The sequence below is a fragment of the Amaranthus tricolor genome, chromosome 1 (assembly GCF_026212465.1).
Source record: "Amaranthus tricolor cultivar Red isolate AtriRed21 chromosome 1, ASM2621246v1, whole genome shotgun sequence".
Taxonomy (NCBI): domain Eukaryota; kingdom Viridiplantae; phylum Streptophyta; class Magnoliopsida; order Caryophyllales; family Amaranthaceae; genus Amaranthus; species Amaranthus tricolor.
The window spans coordinates 39,116,823-39,136,332 of record NC_080047.1 but is presented as its reverse complement, the minus strand read 5'-3'; the positions used below and the strand labels follow the sequence as shown (position 1 = coordinate 39,136,332).

At 32.0% G+C, this 19,510-nt stretch overlaps 2 protein-coding genes across 4 annotated transcripts in view; both read right to left on the bottom strand.

Moving 5' to 3' along the window:
• Positions 1-45: 45 nt before the first annotated feature.
• Positions 46-8,151, bottom strand: LOC130817904 (kinesin-like protein KIN-13A). Its single transcript, XM_057683873.1, has 13 exons — positions 7,866-8,151; positions 7,484-7,740; positions 6,921-7,130; positions 6,634-6,828; positions 5,541-5,642; positions 5,338-5,415; positions 5,090-5,171; positions 4,557-4,719; positions 3,683-4,012; positions 2,668-2,886; positions 2,014-2,590; positions 1,813-1,878; positions 46-777 (listed from the first exon to the last, which is right to left on the bottom strand). Exons 2-13 carry the CDS (start codon positions 7,685-7,687, stop codon positions 595-597), a joined length of 2,409 nt encoding a protein of 802 aa, XP_057539856.1. The 5' UTR covers positions 7,688-7,740; positions 7,866-8,151; the 3' UTR covers positions 46-594.
• A 6,365-nt stretch (positions 8,152-14,516) lies between these two features.
• LOC130817890 (DNA-directed RNA polymerase III subunit 1) overlaps positions 14,517-19,510 on the bottom strand; it is a 28,641-nt gene continuing 23,647 nt past the window's right edge. The window contains exons 23-29 of one of the 3 annotated variants that reach the window (XR_009043889.1): positions 18,767-18,925; positions 18,578-18,691; positions 18,388-18,464; positions 16,537-16,741; positions 16,236-16,438; positions 14,809-14,927; positions 14,517-14,727 (exon numbers count right to left, since the gene is read on the bottom strand). Coding sequence is in view for 1 of the 3 variants with exons in the window: in XM_057683854.1 (XP_057539837.1) it covers positions 14,876-14,927; positions 16,236-16,438; positions 16,537-16,741; positions 18,388-18,464; positions 18,578-18,691; positions 18,767-18,925 (810 nt within the window). In the remaining 2 variants the exon portion in view is untranslated. Of the gene's footprint in view, positions 14,928-16,235; positions 16,439-16,536; positions 16,742-18,387; positions 18,465-18,577; positions 18,692-18,766; positions 18,926-19,510 lie in introns of all 3 variants that reach the window. The other 2 variants (XR_009043888.1, XM_057683854.1) reach the window with 2 other exon arrangements.

The following is a 19,510-nucleotide window of genomic DNA, read 5'->3' as shown; positions in this document are numbered from 1 at the left end:
TTAGAGAAATAAGCGTATAATATGGACTATCTCATGGTGAGACGATCATACAAGATTTGCTATATAAAATTGGATCAAGGATAGTTATTCAAAACATTTATGCTATGGGCTATAAGTTGGAAATTGCATTTACAAAACATTAAAAATACCCAAAACCTGAAGCTTCAACAATTATTCTCCTATCATTGTGATTATTATATGCAAATTACAAAGAAATTGGAATTCAATGAATCAATCAAAGAACATAGTCATGTCTCGTGACATTTTCCTTTCACTTCTCAATTCCCATACTACAACCACAATTGTTTGTGGATTTATCCACTCTTTTCAACCTTTCTCATCACCGGACACAAGCTTATCCACATATCACCATCTAGATGCAATCCACTACACAGAATATCTTTCCACACAGTTCGTTTGGCAGAGTAGAGAAAATGAACGCTTCTTCACTGCGCCAACACCACAAAGGGAGTACGAAGATCCATTCAACATCAACGGCTTTTTCCCAAATGTCCAAAGCAAGGCGCATTGAGAAATAGAATATTGCTACTAGACAACAGGAAGTGTCACCATTGGAACAGTGAAACAGTGTGATCAGTGTGGAACCCTTTTCCGACTAAGAATTTCCTGCTCTTTAATTCGATGCTGGAATCTAGTAAGCTGAGCCTGCAAGCTAACCAAACCTGCAGCCTTCCGTGAGAGCACAAAACTTAGCTGCGTTACATAATTGTCGATCAAACTCCCTGGCTGCTGAACTTCTGCCAACAGTTTCATTTCCTGTACCAAACCAAATTGCTGCTGTCACTTAAATGCAGAAGCCAAGTCCCACCAATTTTTTTGCAAGAGCTACTTTGATCCAAACCATATGGCTCACATAGTGGAGGGAGAAGATGGAAAGGGTCATGTAGAAACTATTTTATACTCTCTCCATTTAAAGAAGTTCCCATTTGCCATTTTGAGGTGTTCTATTTGTTGTTCCCATAAAGAATCTTTCTATTTATATCACAAAATAAATTCAAGCAACAAATTGACCATTTTGGTAAAGCTTGTTACATACTTTGCCACTATAATAATTTTCGTCATCACAAAAACTTACGAGAGACGGTCTCATATTGAGACCATCTATATGGGCCGGCCCAAAACCCAAAAATTGAAAAATAAAAATGGCTCAAATTCCAGAAATTAAAAAATAAAAATTAAGGCTTCAACACATAATTAAGGCTCGTAAAAAAAAGATAAGTAACTTAGTTGATCTAATAGTTGGGATAATTCTAACTTCTGCTAGGATATTTTTTTGCTTTATAAAATTTATTCTAGGAAATCCAGACATTGACACCTCATTTAAAAGAGTCTGATATTAAAGATTATGTCTGAAATGTTGCAAACACTATATATCCCTTTTCACCCTTTTCTATGGACTTCTTACCAAGAGCTTGATATGTTTTCTTCGAACCCATGTATGATGTATCGACTTCTCAATTCATATTAATAATAATGAACAAAACCAGCAACATTAATGGTCTTATTGAGGTCTTGAACATTAGGTGGAGCTAGGACACTAATACGACATATTGGCATACTGGGCATAGTGCTTCAAAAATTTTCCTTCACATGAGGGAAATGTATGTTAACAACAGTTGGTCTTCACACTTAGGTAAATTATCTTGAAGAATTGCTATTTTAGAGCTCTATGGTTGGGTGTTAAGCTTTCGAAACACACTACTTCATTGAGATAAGAAAACTATTGCCATCAATATAATTTCTTCGCTAATATCAAAACTCAAAGAAATTTCAAGTTGTAAAGTTACTTACTTCACGGACAATTTCCATCGTATCTTCAATTTCTTTCCGATGCGCAGCAATTAATGCTGCTTCCTCCTACAAAAATTTGAAAACGTCACTATATTTAATCCCTTGAATAAATTAAATATGAGACTGAATGACAAAATGACAGCCAAAAACCTAAAACAAACCACCAAGAAAGGGCACTGATAACACACGAGGAAAACCAACCTCCAGTATCGCATCAATATTTCCATCATTCCCCAAGGATTCTGGTTCATAATAATGCCAGGATGGAGCATTGTTTGAATTTACTGCACTTGTACTTTGAGTTTTGTGGTTCATCGTTGATGGATCAAGCCCAGCTCCCTCTTTCTTAAACCAGTTTCCTAGCTTTTCTGTTCTTTCGCCCCTACTTGAGATTTTTCGGCGAGGAGGGGATACCTTCTGAATGTTTTCTTCTACATCAGCGGAGTTTTGTGCAAAAGATGAAGAATTCTTTTGACTAGTAAAGCCACCGTAAGTATTTTTCATCTCTAGTTTATATCCATCAACTGATCTAGAAGCAACTCCATTCACATTCCTCCCATTATGACCATAAGTAGTAGGAAAATCAGATGAAGTGTTATAAGCAAATTTTTCCTTCTCTGAAGCTTTTCTACTGACATCAGCTGCTCTAGCATTTGGAAGCTCCTGAACAACCTCTGGATCAGCAAAGAATTGTGTACTTGGCACAGACAAAGATTCCTTATTTACAGTCGGAAATGAATCCTTTTTTGCATTCCCACTTTTTGAAAGACTTTTTACCCTGTTCTAAATGTATTTTTACAGTTATGTGCTCTGAAACAAAGCAAAAAAAAAAAAAGCCAAAATAAGTTCGAGTACCTATCAGCATATCTCAAAGTGTTGAGGGTATGTTCACATGAGCCAGCATTTGGTGAAACACAAGATATCATGACAGTCTTAGAGTTGCCAACAAAGGAGTCACGAAGAACTTCAGTGAGTTTACTTCCTCGAAATGGAATATGAAGTTGGTCATTGTCAAGAGCACGAATGCACTCTTTAAGAGCTAAAAGGCTTTTATTAATTTCAGCTCCCTCTATCCTGAAATAATTCGAACAACAAAAACGATAAAAAGGCAATATAATGGAACATCCCAAGCAACAAAATCAGATGATTGTATAGAAGTACATGATTGTAGCCTTTGTAATGAAGCACACATGGAAAGATATTTTGTTAACAAAGTTGACCATTCACAAACCCCCAATGTCAAACTGAAATAAGCCTCATTGACGATGACCCAATGAATACCTGGATATATGAATGATCATAATTATCTAATTGTAAGTTAGATTGAATTCGAAAACAAAATGTAATATAAAAAATAAAAACCACAAATCTATTGCTTCACATGGCTGAATGCATCCTACAAAACCAACCTTAACAAGCCAGTATGATATAAAAATGGAAACTATTCCTTGGAACAAGTCGAAAACCAAGGCAAAGTGCAGAAACTTGAATGGAAATAGCTGCCAATGAAAAATCGACTTTGGTGGATGATAAATGCATCTTATCTCTCTTTTGTGTGCTCCACTCCACAGTACACAGAAAACTAATAGCCTAATGAGTACTACAGTTGATTTCTCCTCCTTTGGTGCTTAAAAGGTTAGAATTTGAACCTTCAATTCACCCCAAAAAATGGATCAAGCGAAAAAACAATAGTTAAATAAACACCTGTTGGTAACATTTCATGTAGAATGAGTAATTAAAACTGAAGCAAGATCAGCTCCTTCACAAGACAGCACCCCCAATCTATTTTACCCAATTACTTGTACTTCCAGGATTCAATTTCAAGGAACTGGAGAGAGGAAAAATCTAAGAGATTAGGTAGAGAAATCACCTTGTTTGTCGATCATTATCTGTTGTGTCTGCTCCTCTTTCACTTCCTGCTAAATCAATGAATGATATTTTTCCAACAACCTTTCCATTCTTAGCTTCATTACCATCATTATTACGTCTTGTATCCTTTATTTCAATGTGCTTCTTCACAACAAGCTGAAGGATAGCATGTGACCTTGAAGATTCCTCATTAGCACCAGTAGAGCCGGTGCTTCTAGCTCCATCACCTTTTTCGATATACTCTTTAACAATTTGCACATCACAAACTTCAAATTCCTGCAGTCCAACAATGCAAACTTGCTGCCGCCCATCTTCCCTCATACAAAGTTTCCTGGAGAAACATAAGCAGAATTGCTCATTCAGTCTGGGCAACATGTTACAGACTTAAAGTAATCACAAAGCAGTAAACCCGACTTCAATTAAACTAATTTTTACCCCATCTCCACACAAAAAATCTTGAGCATACCATCAATATATTTCTTATTATTTAGATACAAGATAATACACAGTAGACAGCCAAAGAAACTACACGATTAATGAACGCAAAAGAAAAAATCTTAATGATTTTTAAAAAGAACATGCTGCAAAGTATAACATGACGCATTTATATTATAATATAATGCATTGCCGGAAAAATGTAGATAAGTAGCATGGGCTGAGGCAAATAACACAATGGGCAAACCACACTGATTGCTCCCAGAGAAAAAGCTAAGTTTCTAAGCACTGACAGAAAGTGGGATTAAAACTGAAGCAAATATTCCAAAATTGAAACCCCAGGACCCAGTACGCAAATCAAGCTCAGCCGTAAAGTAATTACTTGTTTATCTCAAAATCGAAAGCAAGAAAAAAATCGGGTTGTCAACCAAGAACCATACTTTCTATCACAAAGGAGATCAAATAATTTTCCGCCATAAATCTCAAAGTAACTGAGCCACAATTTAAATCTTTGATTGCGATAAACAGGTTGATGCAACAATCTTAGAAGATCTTCAGCAGCTCTGATAGGTAAAGGTTTCATGGTAAATGTCTTTCCACTACCTGGAAAAAGAAATACAGTAATTGATTAAAAAATAATAATAATTGCAAAAACATACAAAATACACCACTTGATAAAAGTCTGAAAATACACCAGATGCATTAAAAAAGCTTTTTTTTTTGGAAAAATAAAGGAACAATTTAATATAATCTAAATCATCAAATTGTGACAACAAAATTTCCTCCCAGCCTTTTTTTCTCTGAGCAACCTCATGACTGGAAGAGTGGCAGATAACAGTCAATAGCAGATTGCACATTTCACAAAAAAGGAGATATCACTGCCTAACCTAGATACTATATTTCTATATATACTAATGAAGCACACCTAATTGGACATTGCCAACAACTAAACAAAGAAGAGTACCCAACATACCAGTTTGACCATATGCAAAGCATGTTGCCTTTGTGCGTTGAAAAATTGTTGGAATAATTGGTTCAACAGTACCACGGTATACCTGGTAGAAGAAGAAATGAGACAAAATACTAGAGATAAGTAAATATTTGCAACGCATAACAAAAACCCTCAAAGTGGTAAAACAAACTAAGAGTATAAGTTCATCAGCATCACCTTAATTAAAAATCAGAAAAGCGAAAAACCCCAAAAGTGGGAATTGGTAATACCTCATCATTTGTCACATACTCATCGAGAACTGCATCAAAACAAAACTCATGCTTCTCAAAATATGCTGTTAAATCCACCTGTCAAATGAGAAGGCAAAGTTAAACATACACAGTTATAACGATGTTATAATAACATTTTTAAAATATAAGAGCAAAATATCTGGTTCATAACTCTTAAGTTTTATCTAAAGAAAGATACATACCTTCAACTTGGGTTCATGAATAGTCAAAGAATTGTCATAAACAGTAACTATATCATCTTCTTTTCTAGCAAGTTCCTTTTTGTTCAAAGGTCTTTTGCGCACCTGAAAAGAATAGAAACCTCATGCTCTGCAATTGCACAAATTCTAAGAAGGTATACAAATATGGCTCTTTGTTACAACTTGCAACGCATTAAAGGTAATAAAAGGCTTACGCATAGGCTACAAACAGTTACAGACTTTTGATTGTATAATCAAATGAGCATATGAATCATTGAGGGCAATGAGGTTAATGAATAAGAATTTCATTATACCCCATAATATAACTATATCATCTACCTTTCCACCCTAGGCATTAGCAACATCGCCTTTAAAATATCTAATATCTTACCACAAATAGCAATTTTAATTTAAGGAACTGACATGCATATTTAAAAATATTTTTAAAAGAAAATTACAAAAATGTATGCTCTACGGATATGACTTTGCAGCTCATATGAACATAACTTATTTGGACACTAAAACATATTTTTATTCATGAGTTGCACTTAGGCATCTTCATAAGAACAACAAAATTGGCCTTAATCACCTCAATTCTCATCTAAACTTATTGTCTAAGAAGCTCCAATATGAGCACAAAGCTTAAATCAACCAAATAGACTTTTAAATATTTACCCTTCATAAGAACTATCCTACTCCCATTACATTGCCTTAGGACACCAAAATATTTTGTTCAGTATTTCCATAGACCAACCACATGCATCATCCAACTATTTTTTTCTCCAAAATCAATTATCATGGGCCGCATATTCTACTAATCGCTTGACAACTCCCATTTAAAACAAATTGTCAAACTTTTAAGCATATCTAATGAAATGCTTTATAAGGGTAACTTTATCCACATTTAACAGAGGGAATTCCTTGATTAACAAAAACTCCGCATTCTAGAGAAAACAAGCTGCTACCTCTTAGTGATAGGAGTAAAAATCATGAGAACTAGTCTCTCATAATCCTTAAGCAATGTTTCACGATGATAGCATAGGAGGTTACAGATGCAAGAAATAAATTTAACAGATAATCTTCAGTTAATACTTACAACAACTCTTATCTTGGCCACATTATTTTCTTTTGAAACAGTCTCTTTGTCAAATGTTGTCAAGGTAGAAGCATCTGCATCAACTTGCCATTGTCCTCTCTGTTGCTTGTTGCTGATCAAATTCATGTCATCATCCATTGATGTTATAGACCCCAACATGAAAGGAGAGGGCTCAAAAGGCTCTGAGATAACATGCTGGAGAAATAAATTTGAAATTAAGGGAGAAAATGCAGACATGGAAAAATTGCATCAAAAAAGAAAAACATTCATAAAACGTTCATAAATACCTCCGAGAGAAGTTCGGTGTCATCCATAGCATGCAGGTCCAAAAGCCCAGCTCCAAAATCCCCTCTGAACTCAGAAGAGTAAAACCCCTCCCCAGAAACACTCTGACTTGTCGGAGTATATGGTTCCGAAGCAGACTCCCCACTGAAATTCAGGTTTCTCATTAATAAGAGAAGCCTTTGCTTCTCCTCAGTAGATTGTGCTCCATAGCCCTTCAAGACCATTGTACAACTAGACAGTTAACAATAAATTCCTAAATCTTCACAAAGAGCCTAAAACGTGATTAACAGCATACATTTGTTTATCTATGAAAACTAAAATCTGAAGACAATCATCCTTCATCAAACTTCTCATTCTCATTACTTAAAAAAAGCAAACACATCCCAATAAAAAGTTGACAGTTGACACTAACAAGTTAAACCAAAGTCACATTGTAATCCTCTTTGAATCAATAATCTAATAGTCTCCAAACCCTAATTTGATTTCACCGAATACTAATAATGAAAAATCAAAATCATATATCTTCTGGCAGAAGCGTTTAGCAAAGAGTGGTTATTTAACATACCTGCACGAGAAGATTTGGCATATGGTTGGATGCCAAGGGAGAGGCCAGATGCTGCAACCCAGCCGATTGAAGCCAGCGAGCCATAACAGCATCGCCGGCATCACTGGTGGGTGCTGCATTGTAAAGGGACCCACCAGCGGCACCAGGGTGATCATACAGAGCCGCTGCAGCAGCAGCATTGCTCTGTTGCATCTGGCCACCCATGTGGCGCTGCGACCGGCGTTGGGGAGCCAATTTCAAGATCTAAGTTATACAACCTGAAATAATCATTAAACAAATACACGTACCCAATCAAACAAGACATTTTCCATATACAACATGTTGACCAAATTGAAACGTAAATTACAAAAAATAATGATCAAAACGAAGTAAAATTACTCACAAGTCGGAGAAAATTCGAACCCAAAACAAAACATGAAAGGTAAATCGACACGAAACTCGCGACTCAGTTCCACGGGAATTTCTTCGATCAAACCAAATCAAAGAATTAATCAGTTCGATACAATGATAAACCTAACAGATCTAAAATGTAAAGAAAAATCCTAATTAGGATTGAATTCGAAAAAATGGGGAAGAAGATGGCGAAGACGTAAGCTTCAAAACTCTCTCAGAACACCTCTTTTCTGAAAAAACAAAAAACAAAAAAAAAAAAAAAAAAACGTTGCTTCACGTATCACAAATGTATTGATGGTGATTAAATGTATTGAATATTTGAGTTTTTAATACTTAATTTTAAAAAACATATCTAAAACGACTTTTAACAGTTTATTCTACTTTTTTTTCTTTAGTAAATATTTTAATTTAAAAAAAATTGGTTTAAAAAAATTATTGTTTTTAAAAAAAAACTGTAGAAAATTTCTTTCTTTTTTAAAGATGAAAAATTTTCTGATTAATTGCCTATTCCCAAGCAAAATAAAACATCATTTAGTAATAAATCAAATTTTTTCATTTTTTTAAAAAAAATTAAAATTCATCAATGTTGGAAGACAGTGATGTTGAAGATGACAATTATAGCCAATTTTTATGATTTGGAGTTATAACATGATATATTTGGGGTTATAACAAAATATATTTGTGGTTGTAACAAAATATATTTGGGATTATAACTCAATATATTTGGAATTAAAACTTAATATATTTGAGATTTATTACATAATGTATTTGCTTGTATTAATATAATATCAATTTTGTAGTATTATATCATATACTGTTATAAACCCAAATCTATTACATTATAACCGCAATTATACATTTTGTTATAACCCCAACTATATTATGTTATAACTCCAAATATATTATGGTTATAACCCCAAATATATTATGTTTTAAATACAAATATATTATGTTATAACTCTCGATATATTATGTTATAACCACAATTGCTTTTATTAATTTCCCCAAACAGTAGATATTGTTATCTTGTTCAACATCGATCACTATTTACACCATTGATGAAGCTTAATTTTAAAAAAAATCAGAAAATTGTAATCCAACTAATATATAACACAATCAACCCAAAAAAATGAAAATAAAAGCTTTAAAAATGAAAATGATGAAGTATAAATGCATAACTTTGATAGTTTTGCAAATGTTGAAGAAGATAAACAGAGAATAAACAACAATGGAGTTTGAGAGAGGAAGATGGAGATTGAAAACCATAAATGGAGTTTGAGAGAAAAAAATGAGTAGTTTTATCAAAAAAGAGAAAAAGAAAAACTGAAAATGAAAGTTAAAAAGCATTGCTTAGAAAGTTAAATTATTTTTTTTTAAAAATTTAAAAATTGGACTGGCCTAAACTTGAAATGTCTTTTGTAAAGACGGTCTCAAATAAAAATTTGTGTTATATTAATAAATCATAAGTTTATATTAGAGCGGTTAACACACACACACACACACACACACACACACACACACACACACACACACACACACACACACACACACACACACACACACACACACACACACACACACATATATATATATATATATATACATATATATATATATATATATATATATATATATATATATATATATATATATATATATATATACATATATATATATATACATATATATATATATATATATATATATAAACATATATATATATATATATATATATATATATATATATATATATATATATATATATATATATATATATATATATATATATATACATATATATATATATATATATACATATACATATATATATATATATATATATATATATATATATACATATATATATATATATATATACATATATATATATATATAGGAGAAATCTAATGAAAATAGTGTTGAAAATAAAAAGGATAAGAAAGATTCTACACCCTTGATTTCAATAAGATAAAAAAATCTGAAGTTATGGTTGGGCCAAAAATACTTAATTGTAAAAGTCACTATAGCATAAATTTGAAAAATGTTCTTAATTTACAACATAATATCTTTTTTTGTATATAAAGTGAATAAACAAAAATCTTTCTCATTCTTCTTACTTTAAAATATTTCTTATTTGATTCTATATATATATATATATATATATATATATATATATATATATATATAGGGGAGAGATCCAATGAGAAGCGTGTTGAAAATGAGAAGGGTAAAAAGTACTTTACACCCTTGATTTCACTAAAATATTAATATCTATGGTCACAATTGAGCCAAGAACACATAATTGTAAAAGTAACTAAGTTACACAGAAAAGTAACTACGATATAAATTTTTAAAATGTTATTACTTTATAACATAGTATCTTTTTTGTATAAATAGTAACTAAACAAAATCAAACAAAAATTCTTCTCATCCTTCATATATATATATATATTTCAATGAGAAGGGTGTTGAAAATGAGAAGGCTAAAAAGGACTCTACACCATTGATTTCACTAAAATAAAAAAATTCTATGGTCATAATTGAGCCAAAATCACATAATACAGAAAAGTAACTATAACATAAACTTTTAGAATATTCTTATTTTGTAACATAATATCCTCTTTTATATATATAAATTCTTCTCATACTTCTTATTTTAAAATTTTTCTTATTTGATCATATATATATATATATATATATATATATATATATATATATATATATATATATATATATATATATATATATATATATATATATATATATATATATATATATATATAATTTAAAAAATAAGAAAAACCTTATTTGGATAAGAGTCAACTTCTTATTTGTTCGGTGAGTAAAGTCGTTTCCTAAAAATTTTTTACTCACAGCGCGTAAAAAAATAGTTTGTGAGTTTTTTTTTTTTTTTTTTCTTCACCGATGGGATCAAATTTTAAAAAAAAATACTTTACATGTGGAGTATTTTCTCACTATTGGAAATGATCTAAGTTTAATAATCAACATTTTACTGATTGTTCTACAATAATTCTACCACCGATTAAACTTGAATAATTCAAACTTTATAGGATGTTTGCTTAAAATATCACTTGTCATTTAATGCTTATTTATAGCAGGTAATTTTTTTTCAAAAAAAAGTCCTCAATTTTCCAATCTCTTTCCCACCCTCACTGTCACACCAACATTTATCTCCACCACCATCACTAACCATCAAAACCACCGCCGTTTCTCTCGCCTTCCAATGCCCACTCACAATTCAGTGATCTCATTTCTTTCATAAAACAACTTATCTCTATAATCATTCTTCTAAAAAAATTCCAATTGTTCTTTGCCTTAAAATCAAACTTACAATTACTCTTACGACCCATTTGGTAGGCGGTAATAAACGGTGATCATGGGAATGAAAAACTACTGTAATTTTAGTTGAAAATCTCTTAGCTTGATGGTCATGCTTGTCCAACTTCAATCATCTCATTTTCTTCCTGAAATGCATTACCATTGGGAGACGTGGTATTAGGTGGTAACGGAAATTTGTAAATAATTTTTTTTATTTAAATTTTATTACGGGAATGATATATAACTTTTGATGAAATTTTATACTGTAAATCATTTCCTTTTAACACCATTTAGTAGGCCGTTAAAGATTGAAACTTTAACTTGAAATCAAATTCAAAAACAAGGGAACAAACTTTGAATTATTTATTTGGCTTGATTGAAATTTATGTGGGTTTTCTTAATTTTTTGTAGTTTAGTACTATTTGGTTGTTTTACGTTGCACTCTTCCAGTGATTCATTGCGGAATATGCCAATATGGGGTATATTCTTGCTTTGCAATCAATCTGATTGATTCATCCTTGAAATTAGAGTTATATAAAAATTACAAATTAAAATATGAATCTATGAATAGAAGAACTTGATTTCTAAACACAAAATGTAAGCTATAAATTAAAGAAACTGCTTTTCAAGAACTTGTTCATTAATGACAATGGTGAAGTGAGTTTAAATGTTCAATAATAGATAATGGTGAACAGTTGATTACTTTTTCAATTTGTTCTGCTGGTTAAGGCGTATGGTGGGTAAGCATGAATTACTATCATGCTAGTAAACGATCATTTTATTTGAAAATAAAAAATTGGCTCAAATTTATTATTTGAAAAATTAAAAATTTTTAAATTTGAATTTGAATTAATTTTACTATTAATAAAGTTGAGAATTTGAGAATGATTTTCCAAAATTTATCATTTTTAAATTTCTTATTTATGATTTCATGATTGAAATTTACTCCCTCCGTTCTTTTAAGTTCTTCCACTTTGGATTCTTCACACATATTAAAAAAAAGAAAATCTTTGATTATAGTGGGTATTATTTTAATTAAATAGTAGTGTAAAGTAATGATTGTATTAAAAGTATGAGAGAGAAAATAATTATAAATAAAAGAAAAGGGGTACATTAAAAGAAAATGGGGGTTTTAAGGGGTAAAAATGGGATACAAAACTCTAAAAATAGAAAATATTCTAAAGTGAAAGAACTTATGAAACTATCCGTTATAGTAAGGTGAAAGAACTTAAAAGAACGGAGGGAGTATAATTTAAAATAAAATACTTGTTTTCAAATACAACACAAAGAAATTTTGGTAATAATAATAGTCTTGCAAGAGTAGTAAGATGACGGTTGTAACTTGTGCAGAGGATAATGATGGTGTGCTAGTATGAAGGGCGGTGATTAGAGAGATGGTTATGGGTCTGAGACCCTATTAGACCCGCCCTTTTTCTAAGGGTATGTGAATTACTTTTTAAGACTTATTGGGTCTGGATCGAGGTCCAGACCCTTAGATCCAAACTGAGACCCAAACCAACCTTTAGACCCGAATCCTGATCCTGACCCAAAAATTTGTTATATATTTTTTATGCACTTGCACAATTGCTTTTCTTTAATAAACACTAAAAGTTATCACAAATTCTTGTGAGAGACTGTCTCTTTGAGAGATCATCTCTAATTTGGCTGACTTATTATTTATTTTTTAAAATATTGCAAGTAGGCATTATGAATGATATAAGTAGACATTTAAGATATTGAAAGTAGGCATTAAAGACACGATAAGCAAGCATTAAGGACAATGTAAGTAGGCATTAAGAATATAGTAAGTAGGCATTAATCTTTAATGAACTGGGCTTAAGATACGTTTTTCGAAGAGACGGTCACTCAAGAGACTAGCTGAAAAGTTATTTCATCTCGCGGCCCTCCTTCTTCTTCTTCATGCCTTTTTCCTTACTACCTTAGTCCCTCATTTCAATTCTGCAATTCTCTACTTGCATATCTTCCTCACTTGCACATGTGCAGTGCAACTTGTTCTTCCTGTTTTAGGGTATTAGTTTGTATTAATTTTGGTATTAGCTTGGTTGTCATTCCTTTACTTGAATTACCATCACCATTGTAGTATTTGAAGTTTGAAATAGATTTTTTTATGAAATTCGAGCTCACAACTTTGCCGCTACATGTATAGTTAAGTTAAAGCCAAATGATATGACAGATGGGCAACACCAACAAGACTTTCTCAATCTACTTCTTTAAACAATATTAACTATAAGGATCTTTTAGACCCATTAAGTACCCTAAACCTATTAGACTCGGCCGGTTTAAGTATGGGTCTGAATCCTTAGGGTCCAAATCCGAGTTTGAATCCATTAAAAATTAATTGGTTTGGATTCAAATCTGGCAAGATCTGCTCCAAACCCGCTCTAGTAGTGAAGAAGAGAACATGTTATTATCACGGCGTCCTTGGAAATGGGAAAGGAGAGGGTGGTTGCAGGGTTGTTGGTGGTGGTGGGGAGGGGAGGAGATGTTGGTGCTGTTTTTTTTTTTATTTTAGTTTTTTTAATATTAATTTTATTTTTGGAATATTACGTGTTGAAGAGGTAACAAGTTACTTCGTTTCACCATAAGCGAACACCTTTTAAAATTGAGATTATTTAGGGGTTGAGTAAAAGGTGAAATTATTGTGAGAAAATGAGTGAAAGTTTGAATTATTCTAGATAATTTTTTTTCCCACTTTTTTAGATTATAAAGCAAAGTAATAAATTGCAAGTCAAAATAAAAGGTGCCTCCAAATCAAGAAATCTTAATTGAAAAAAATATTTTTCTGTAAGTTATTGAGAAAATTATGAATTATTTTATTTTATTTTTAAAAAAACTTCAATATTAATTTTCTTAGACGTTACTTTGTTTTCAACTACTATATAAAGGCTATAAGTATCAATGTTTTGTAAATAGTTAAAAGGCTATAAGCAAGGCTATATTATTGTTAACTATTCCTTCCGTTTTCTAATGAAATTTTCATTTGCTATTTTAGGTGTTCTATTTGTATTTTCATAAAAAATCTTTTTATGTGTATTACAAACTTTAAACAAAAATAACATTATTCATCGTCATTTTAATATGGAGCATTAATAATACTTATGGTCTTCACATATCTTACACTAACTTTATTTTAACATTTTTATATTTTTTATGATCCCCACTTGTTTCCGACTAGCTTTATAAAAACAAGTTTTATTAATTGTGGTCCTCATTTTTTTCCATTAACTTTCTTTTAATACTTTTTAAATATTTAATGGTCTCCAATTTTTCTTTCATCAAATTTATTATTCAATAAAATAATATATTCATTCACGCAAATTGTGATTCCACTTCTACAAAATCTTGACGTTATTATAATTCGTATGAACACACATTTTCAAGTAAAACTCTCATCCTATCAAATCCTACCACCTTGTATCTGAGTTTTTATACGTTCTCGCAAAAAATCAGGTCACGGTTGCTATACGATCACCATGAATGACGAAAAATTCCTACACAAATTTAATAAATGTATAAAAAAATCCATATTAAGGATGTAATATGACAAGGAATGCAATTATCAAATCATTTGCCTTGATATGTGAATACCAAACCCAAAATTCATGATGTTTGCTCCATTATCGCCTTCAACTTCACTAATCAAGCGAATATTGGATCTGATGCATATTTGAACTCAGGCAAAGAATCAATTCTGGACAAGAAACAAAGCAATTGTCAAGGATTAAACTAAATTTTAATCTCAAAAATGCTCTTTAGGTCCTGTGCATGTTACGAGCCAGAATCAGCAATAGAGTGGAGAACTGATGATATTCATAACTTGTACACACCAGACAGCATATCTTGCAATCACAATTACCATAATCAAACCTTTAATATAACACAAATTCTTGTATGCAATGGTCTCATCGTGAAACATGCCTCATACTAGGGTTAAATAGCCTAATAATAGACACTTTTAGCTTATGGGTCTTAGTCTTTTTGTTTTGAGGTCGTCTCATCGTAAGACGGTCTATACAACTATACAAGACGGGCTGTTAATATAATCATGAATCATGTACTTATTCCAATTTTTTTTCCAAGAAAATTGTTCATTGTTCACAATCAGCATGCTGGTAACCATTCAACCATTGCTAGTGTTTGTTATTTTGCGATGACATTGAAAAAGAACTACATTTAGAGAGATAAGTGAATCACGCCAATTAGAGACAACAAAATCTTCAATTGTCTTTCTTTTAAATACTTAAGAGTTTGAATGTTAATTGTTGGGTAGGTATCAGATCTACACGAACAAATGCCGGTAGATAAAAAGTCGTATTTTCCCACCATAATATTTATTAGTAGAGATTATCGTGTGGTGATCTTTTGTACATATGTCGTAGGTAATGATCATACGGTAGTATATTCTAACTTATAAATGATGAATAGATAATAATTTGATTTTGTTATGTGTTCAGATGTTTGCAAGAAAATGGAGGTCAAGAAAATGGAGGTCATTCTTACATAATAAGGTTTCCAAAAAAATTCTAAAATTCCAATCGTAGCTTTCAAGATTTCAAAATGCCAAAAAAATTTGCAGTTCAGAAAAATAATTGGCATTGTTGCATTATAAAGTAAGTATACTAGCTCGAATAAAAACAAGCTGAAAAAGGGCTGATTTTTTAAAATAAGTTAGAGTCGACCAATTCCATTTCTGTATCTTAACCAAATGAAACGAGGAACTCTGGGTTCTCTATCCCTTTTCATTCTCCCAGCCTCCCTTTTCATTCGCACGTGTGAAACAAATAGCCCTTTCTATCAAACAGATAAAAGAACAAGAAGATTTGAAAATGATTTTAAGTACGTACGTCCGTAAAACCATGACCACGGAAAGTAACTGCAATTAATATTCAAATTCTACAAATTGTGATGGATGATACATGGTTATATTTTAGGAGATCGAACAGAAAATTTATGTAGCAGAGTGTATACAACAAATAATGATATGAATTTGCCAACATACCTCTGCCTTATCTTCATCATACCAGTGCCGATCTGCATTGGTACACCCATGATGATGCATTCAGTAACTCCTTCAATCTTTTCCTCTCTCGCATTCACAGAACCATTAAAAAGATGATCAGCTGTCTTTTCAAAAGATGCCAACATCAGAATACTTTCCTTCATCTTTGCAATCCCGACTCTAGTAACAGCCAAAACCTCGCCCTGTTATATGAACATTAAAAACAAGGGTTTTATCCACCTTATGTAACCTCATTTCCGTTTGATTAATGTAAAATTAAATGTATGGATACAGGCATAACCTTAAATGTCATCACATCAGCGAGTAGCATCATGTGGCGTATGTCTACATCCATAGAATGACTTTGCATGACTTTTTTTATCTCTCTGATGATACAGCTCCTGGCTGCTTCTATTCCAAGAGTTTGATGCACCTCAATGATATGATTGCTCTCTGTCTTACGCCCATCAATTCCTTGGATCCCCATTACGTCCCTAAGCCCCGTTCTGTAATATCACAATTCACAAGCAAATAAAAGGTTATAAGAGGAATAAATAAGCAACTTTTATGACCAAACTAGCAATAAAGAAAAATACGGGATGTGACCTCGAAATAATTCTCTTTCCTTTTTTAACAAGTCATACTACTCTATGTCCACATATCTTCCTCTAGAGAATGCCTAGAATATCTACTCAATTTTAGAGCGAGACTTTATTTTGGTATAGGGAAAATTTTGAATATAATGTTGTATACAACAGAAAAATACCATAAAGAACAGAGATAAACTATAATATTTGTGGCACGATCAATGGACGAACTTATAATCAACATGAACTCTGGGATAAATTTAAGGACTTCAAGCTTTAGTTTAATATTATCGTCAATATGAAATATCCTTTCAAAGAGACGTATATTGATGAGGTAATAATATCAACGTCAATACTCCGATCAAGCATAAATTTTGCTATAGAATCTGAAATGAAATAATAAATTTACCATCAAAATCAGTTTTAAAATTTGTTTTAAGTTGATACCCCCATATATCGTATAATACCTTACTACTAAATAGATCTTTTGTTTGTTGATTTAACTAATTATAATGATGAAAACATATTGCTATGTGCCACTGGACACAACATTTGTTCGATCTAATAACAATGCCTGTATTTCATTTCCTCGGCTACTTCGCAAGCAATGTAAGGGAAGATATAAAGGTGAACAAAACTTGAAAAAGGAAAAGAAAAGGCTTAGAGTAGAAAACCCAAATACATACAGGTTCAGTCATTACATAAATTGTCGACAAAAACAAATTTCTTTTGCATGCACAAATTTAAAAGTTTAAGATGTTTCATATGAGCCTAATAGTGTCCAAAATGTATAACAAAGTTTAAGACACACTAAGATGATAGATTATATGGGTCCTAGAGCCTACGTGCAAAAAGCTAGGTACGAGGCAAACACCTCATCTTCGAAGCATCAAAGTGAGGTGTATTTTGTTAAAATTTAAAATCCTATGCAGAAAACATATTGTAGTGTGCACTTTTTATGGGCCTCAGGGAAACTTCCTTCTCTAAGCCAATTAAAGTGTAAGGGTTCACCTTGGGCATTAAGTGCAAAATCTCAAATGCAGTCATGTGTGATAGCAATTACAACACAACTTTTGCGGTCAATGTAGATGGTTTCACACTTATCACAACCAAAAATATGGTGGTGATGTGGCGACATGACTGTTTTTGTGCACTAGGCTTCAGTGTCTGCTGCCTAGACACGTCTTTTTAAAAATACCCATGTAAAAAGTGGAGTGAGAAAACCAAATCCATAACATTTGACTTAATTAATGATATGAAAGCCAAAGGCATGTTTAACAAATATTGTTGATTCAGCACAGGGATTTCTACTCTCTACACATTCTTGAACAATGAACAGACATTAAGAAATATTATTCTAGAAAGAGACCAAAACTATTCTAGAAAGAGACCAAATGAGCACCACGGATGGTGATTTGGGGATACAACAGATTTGGTGGTCATCAAATGTTGTTGATTATAGTGAACGTTTGGTTATAGTGGTAAATCGCTTTTTCAGCATGAGAGAAAGGAGGAACATGTATCAAGAGCAAAGCAACAATTCGGTTTGTTAGGAATGAACTAACCCTTCAACGATCAAGTTTAGCTTTCCCTTTTTCCCTTCCTCATCAGCAATAATTGCTCGTTCAATGGTATCAATACCCTAAAATCAAAAGTCAATGCTTAAACACAATAATTCAATAATTTTGGAATGAATAACTCAAGATGACACATTGAACAACAAAGGCACTCAACCAACTAACTTCTTATTCTCACCTTGACAACGACATATGGAAGCTTGTTCTTAGTTTGATGTAACACAAAGTGAGCATCGTGCTTATCCGCATCAGGCATTACAGCTAACTTATCATCATCAAGAACTTTGATATTCTGCTGATTAAATTACATCAGATACCGATCAAATTGATTGATTGTACCAAACAAAGTCAGAGGAGAAAATTTCACCAGTTTGTCACTTTTGCGCTTGGCCAAAGACTTTTCGATTCTCTCCTTGACAGTATAAGCATTTATACACAACCGTGAACCATTAATTTTTACCATATCGAGTTTAACAACTATAGAAGCTCTAAATGACGTCATCACAAGCTTTATGCTCTTTGCAACCTACAAAACAACATAAGATAAAAGCCATAGCATGGGAAGAGAGCCTCCATAACAATCTTCAACAAAATCAATGGCAAAAATCTATCACCTTCTCAAATAAAGGACCAAAATATGACATTTCTTCACAATAATTACTGATAGTTACTTGAACTCTTTTTTTTCCTAACATAAATTAAACATTTGAACTATAAAATAATAATCTCCAACTATAAATGAATGGTGTTGGTGATGGAACATGTTAATTGCAAGAAAAAAGGTCTAGTTAACAACTTTTAAAATGGTATATGTGTGGACGTTGACCAGAAGATGCATGTCAATAAAGGGTGGAGAGTTCACAATATGGAGATTTTGTTTGGAAGTTCAAGGGAGGCCGAAGACATCATGGATAGCAGTGGAATTTCAGTTAAGAAACTGAGCTTGTAGGACGATTTGACTGGAAAGAATAAAAATGATGCTAAATAACCTACTCCAAATACTCCTAGCAAACTTGCAGTATATAGAAGCCTTGAAATACTCATGATAAAGTGAACTTATAGTTGGGCTCGGAAGATATCTCTAAGTTAGTGAAAGCAAAGTCTATTCTTG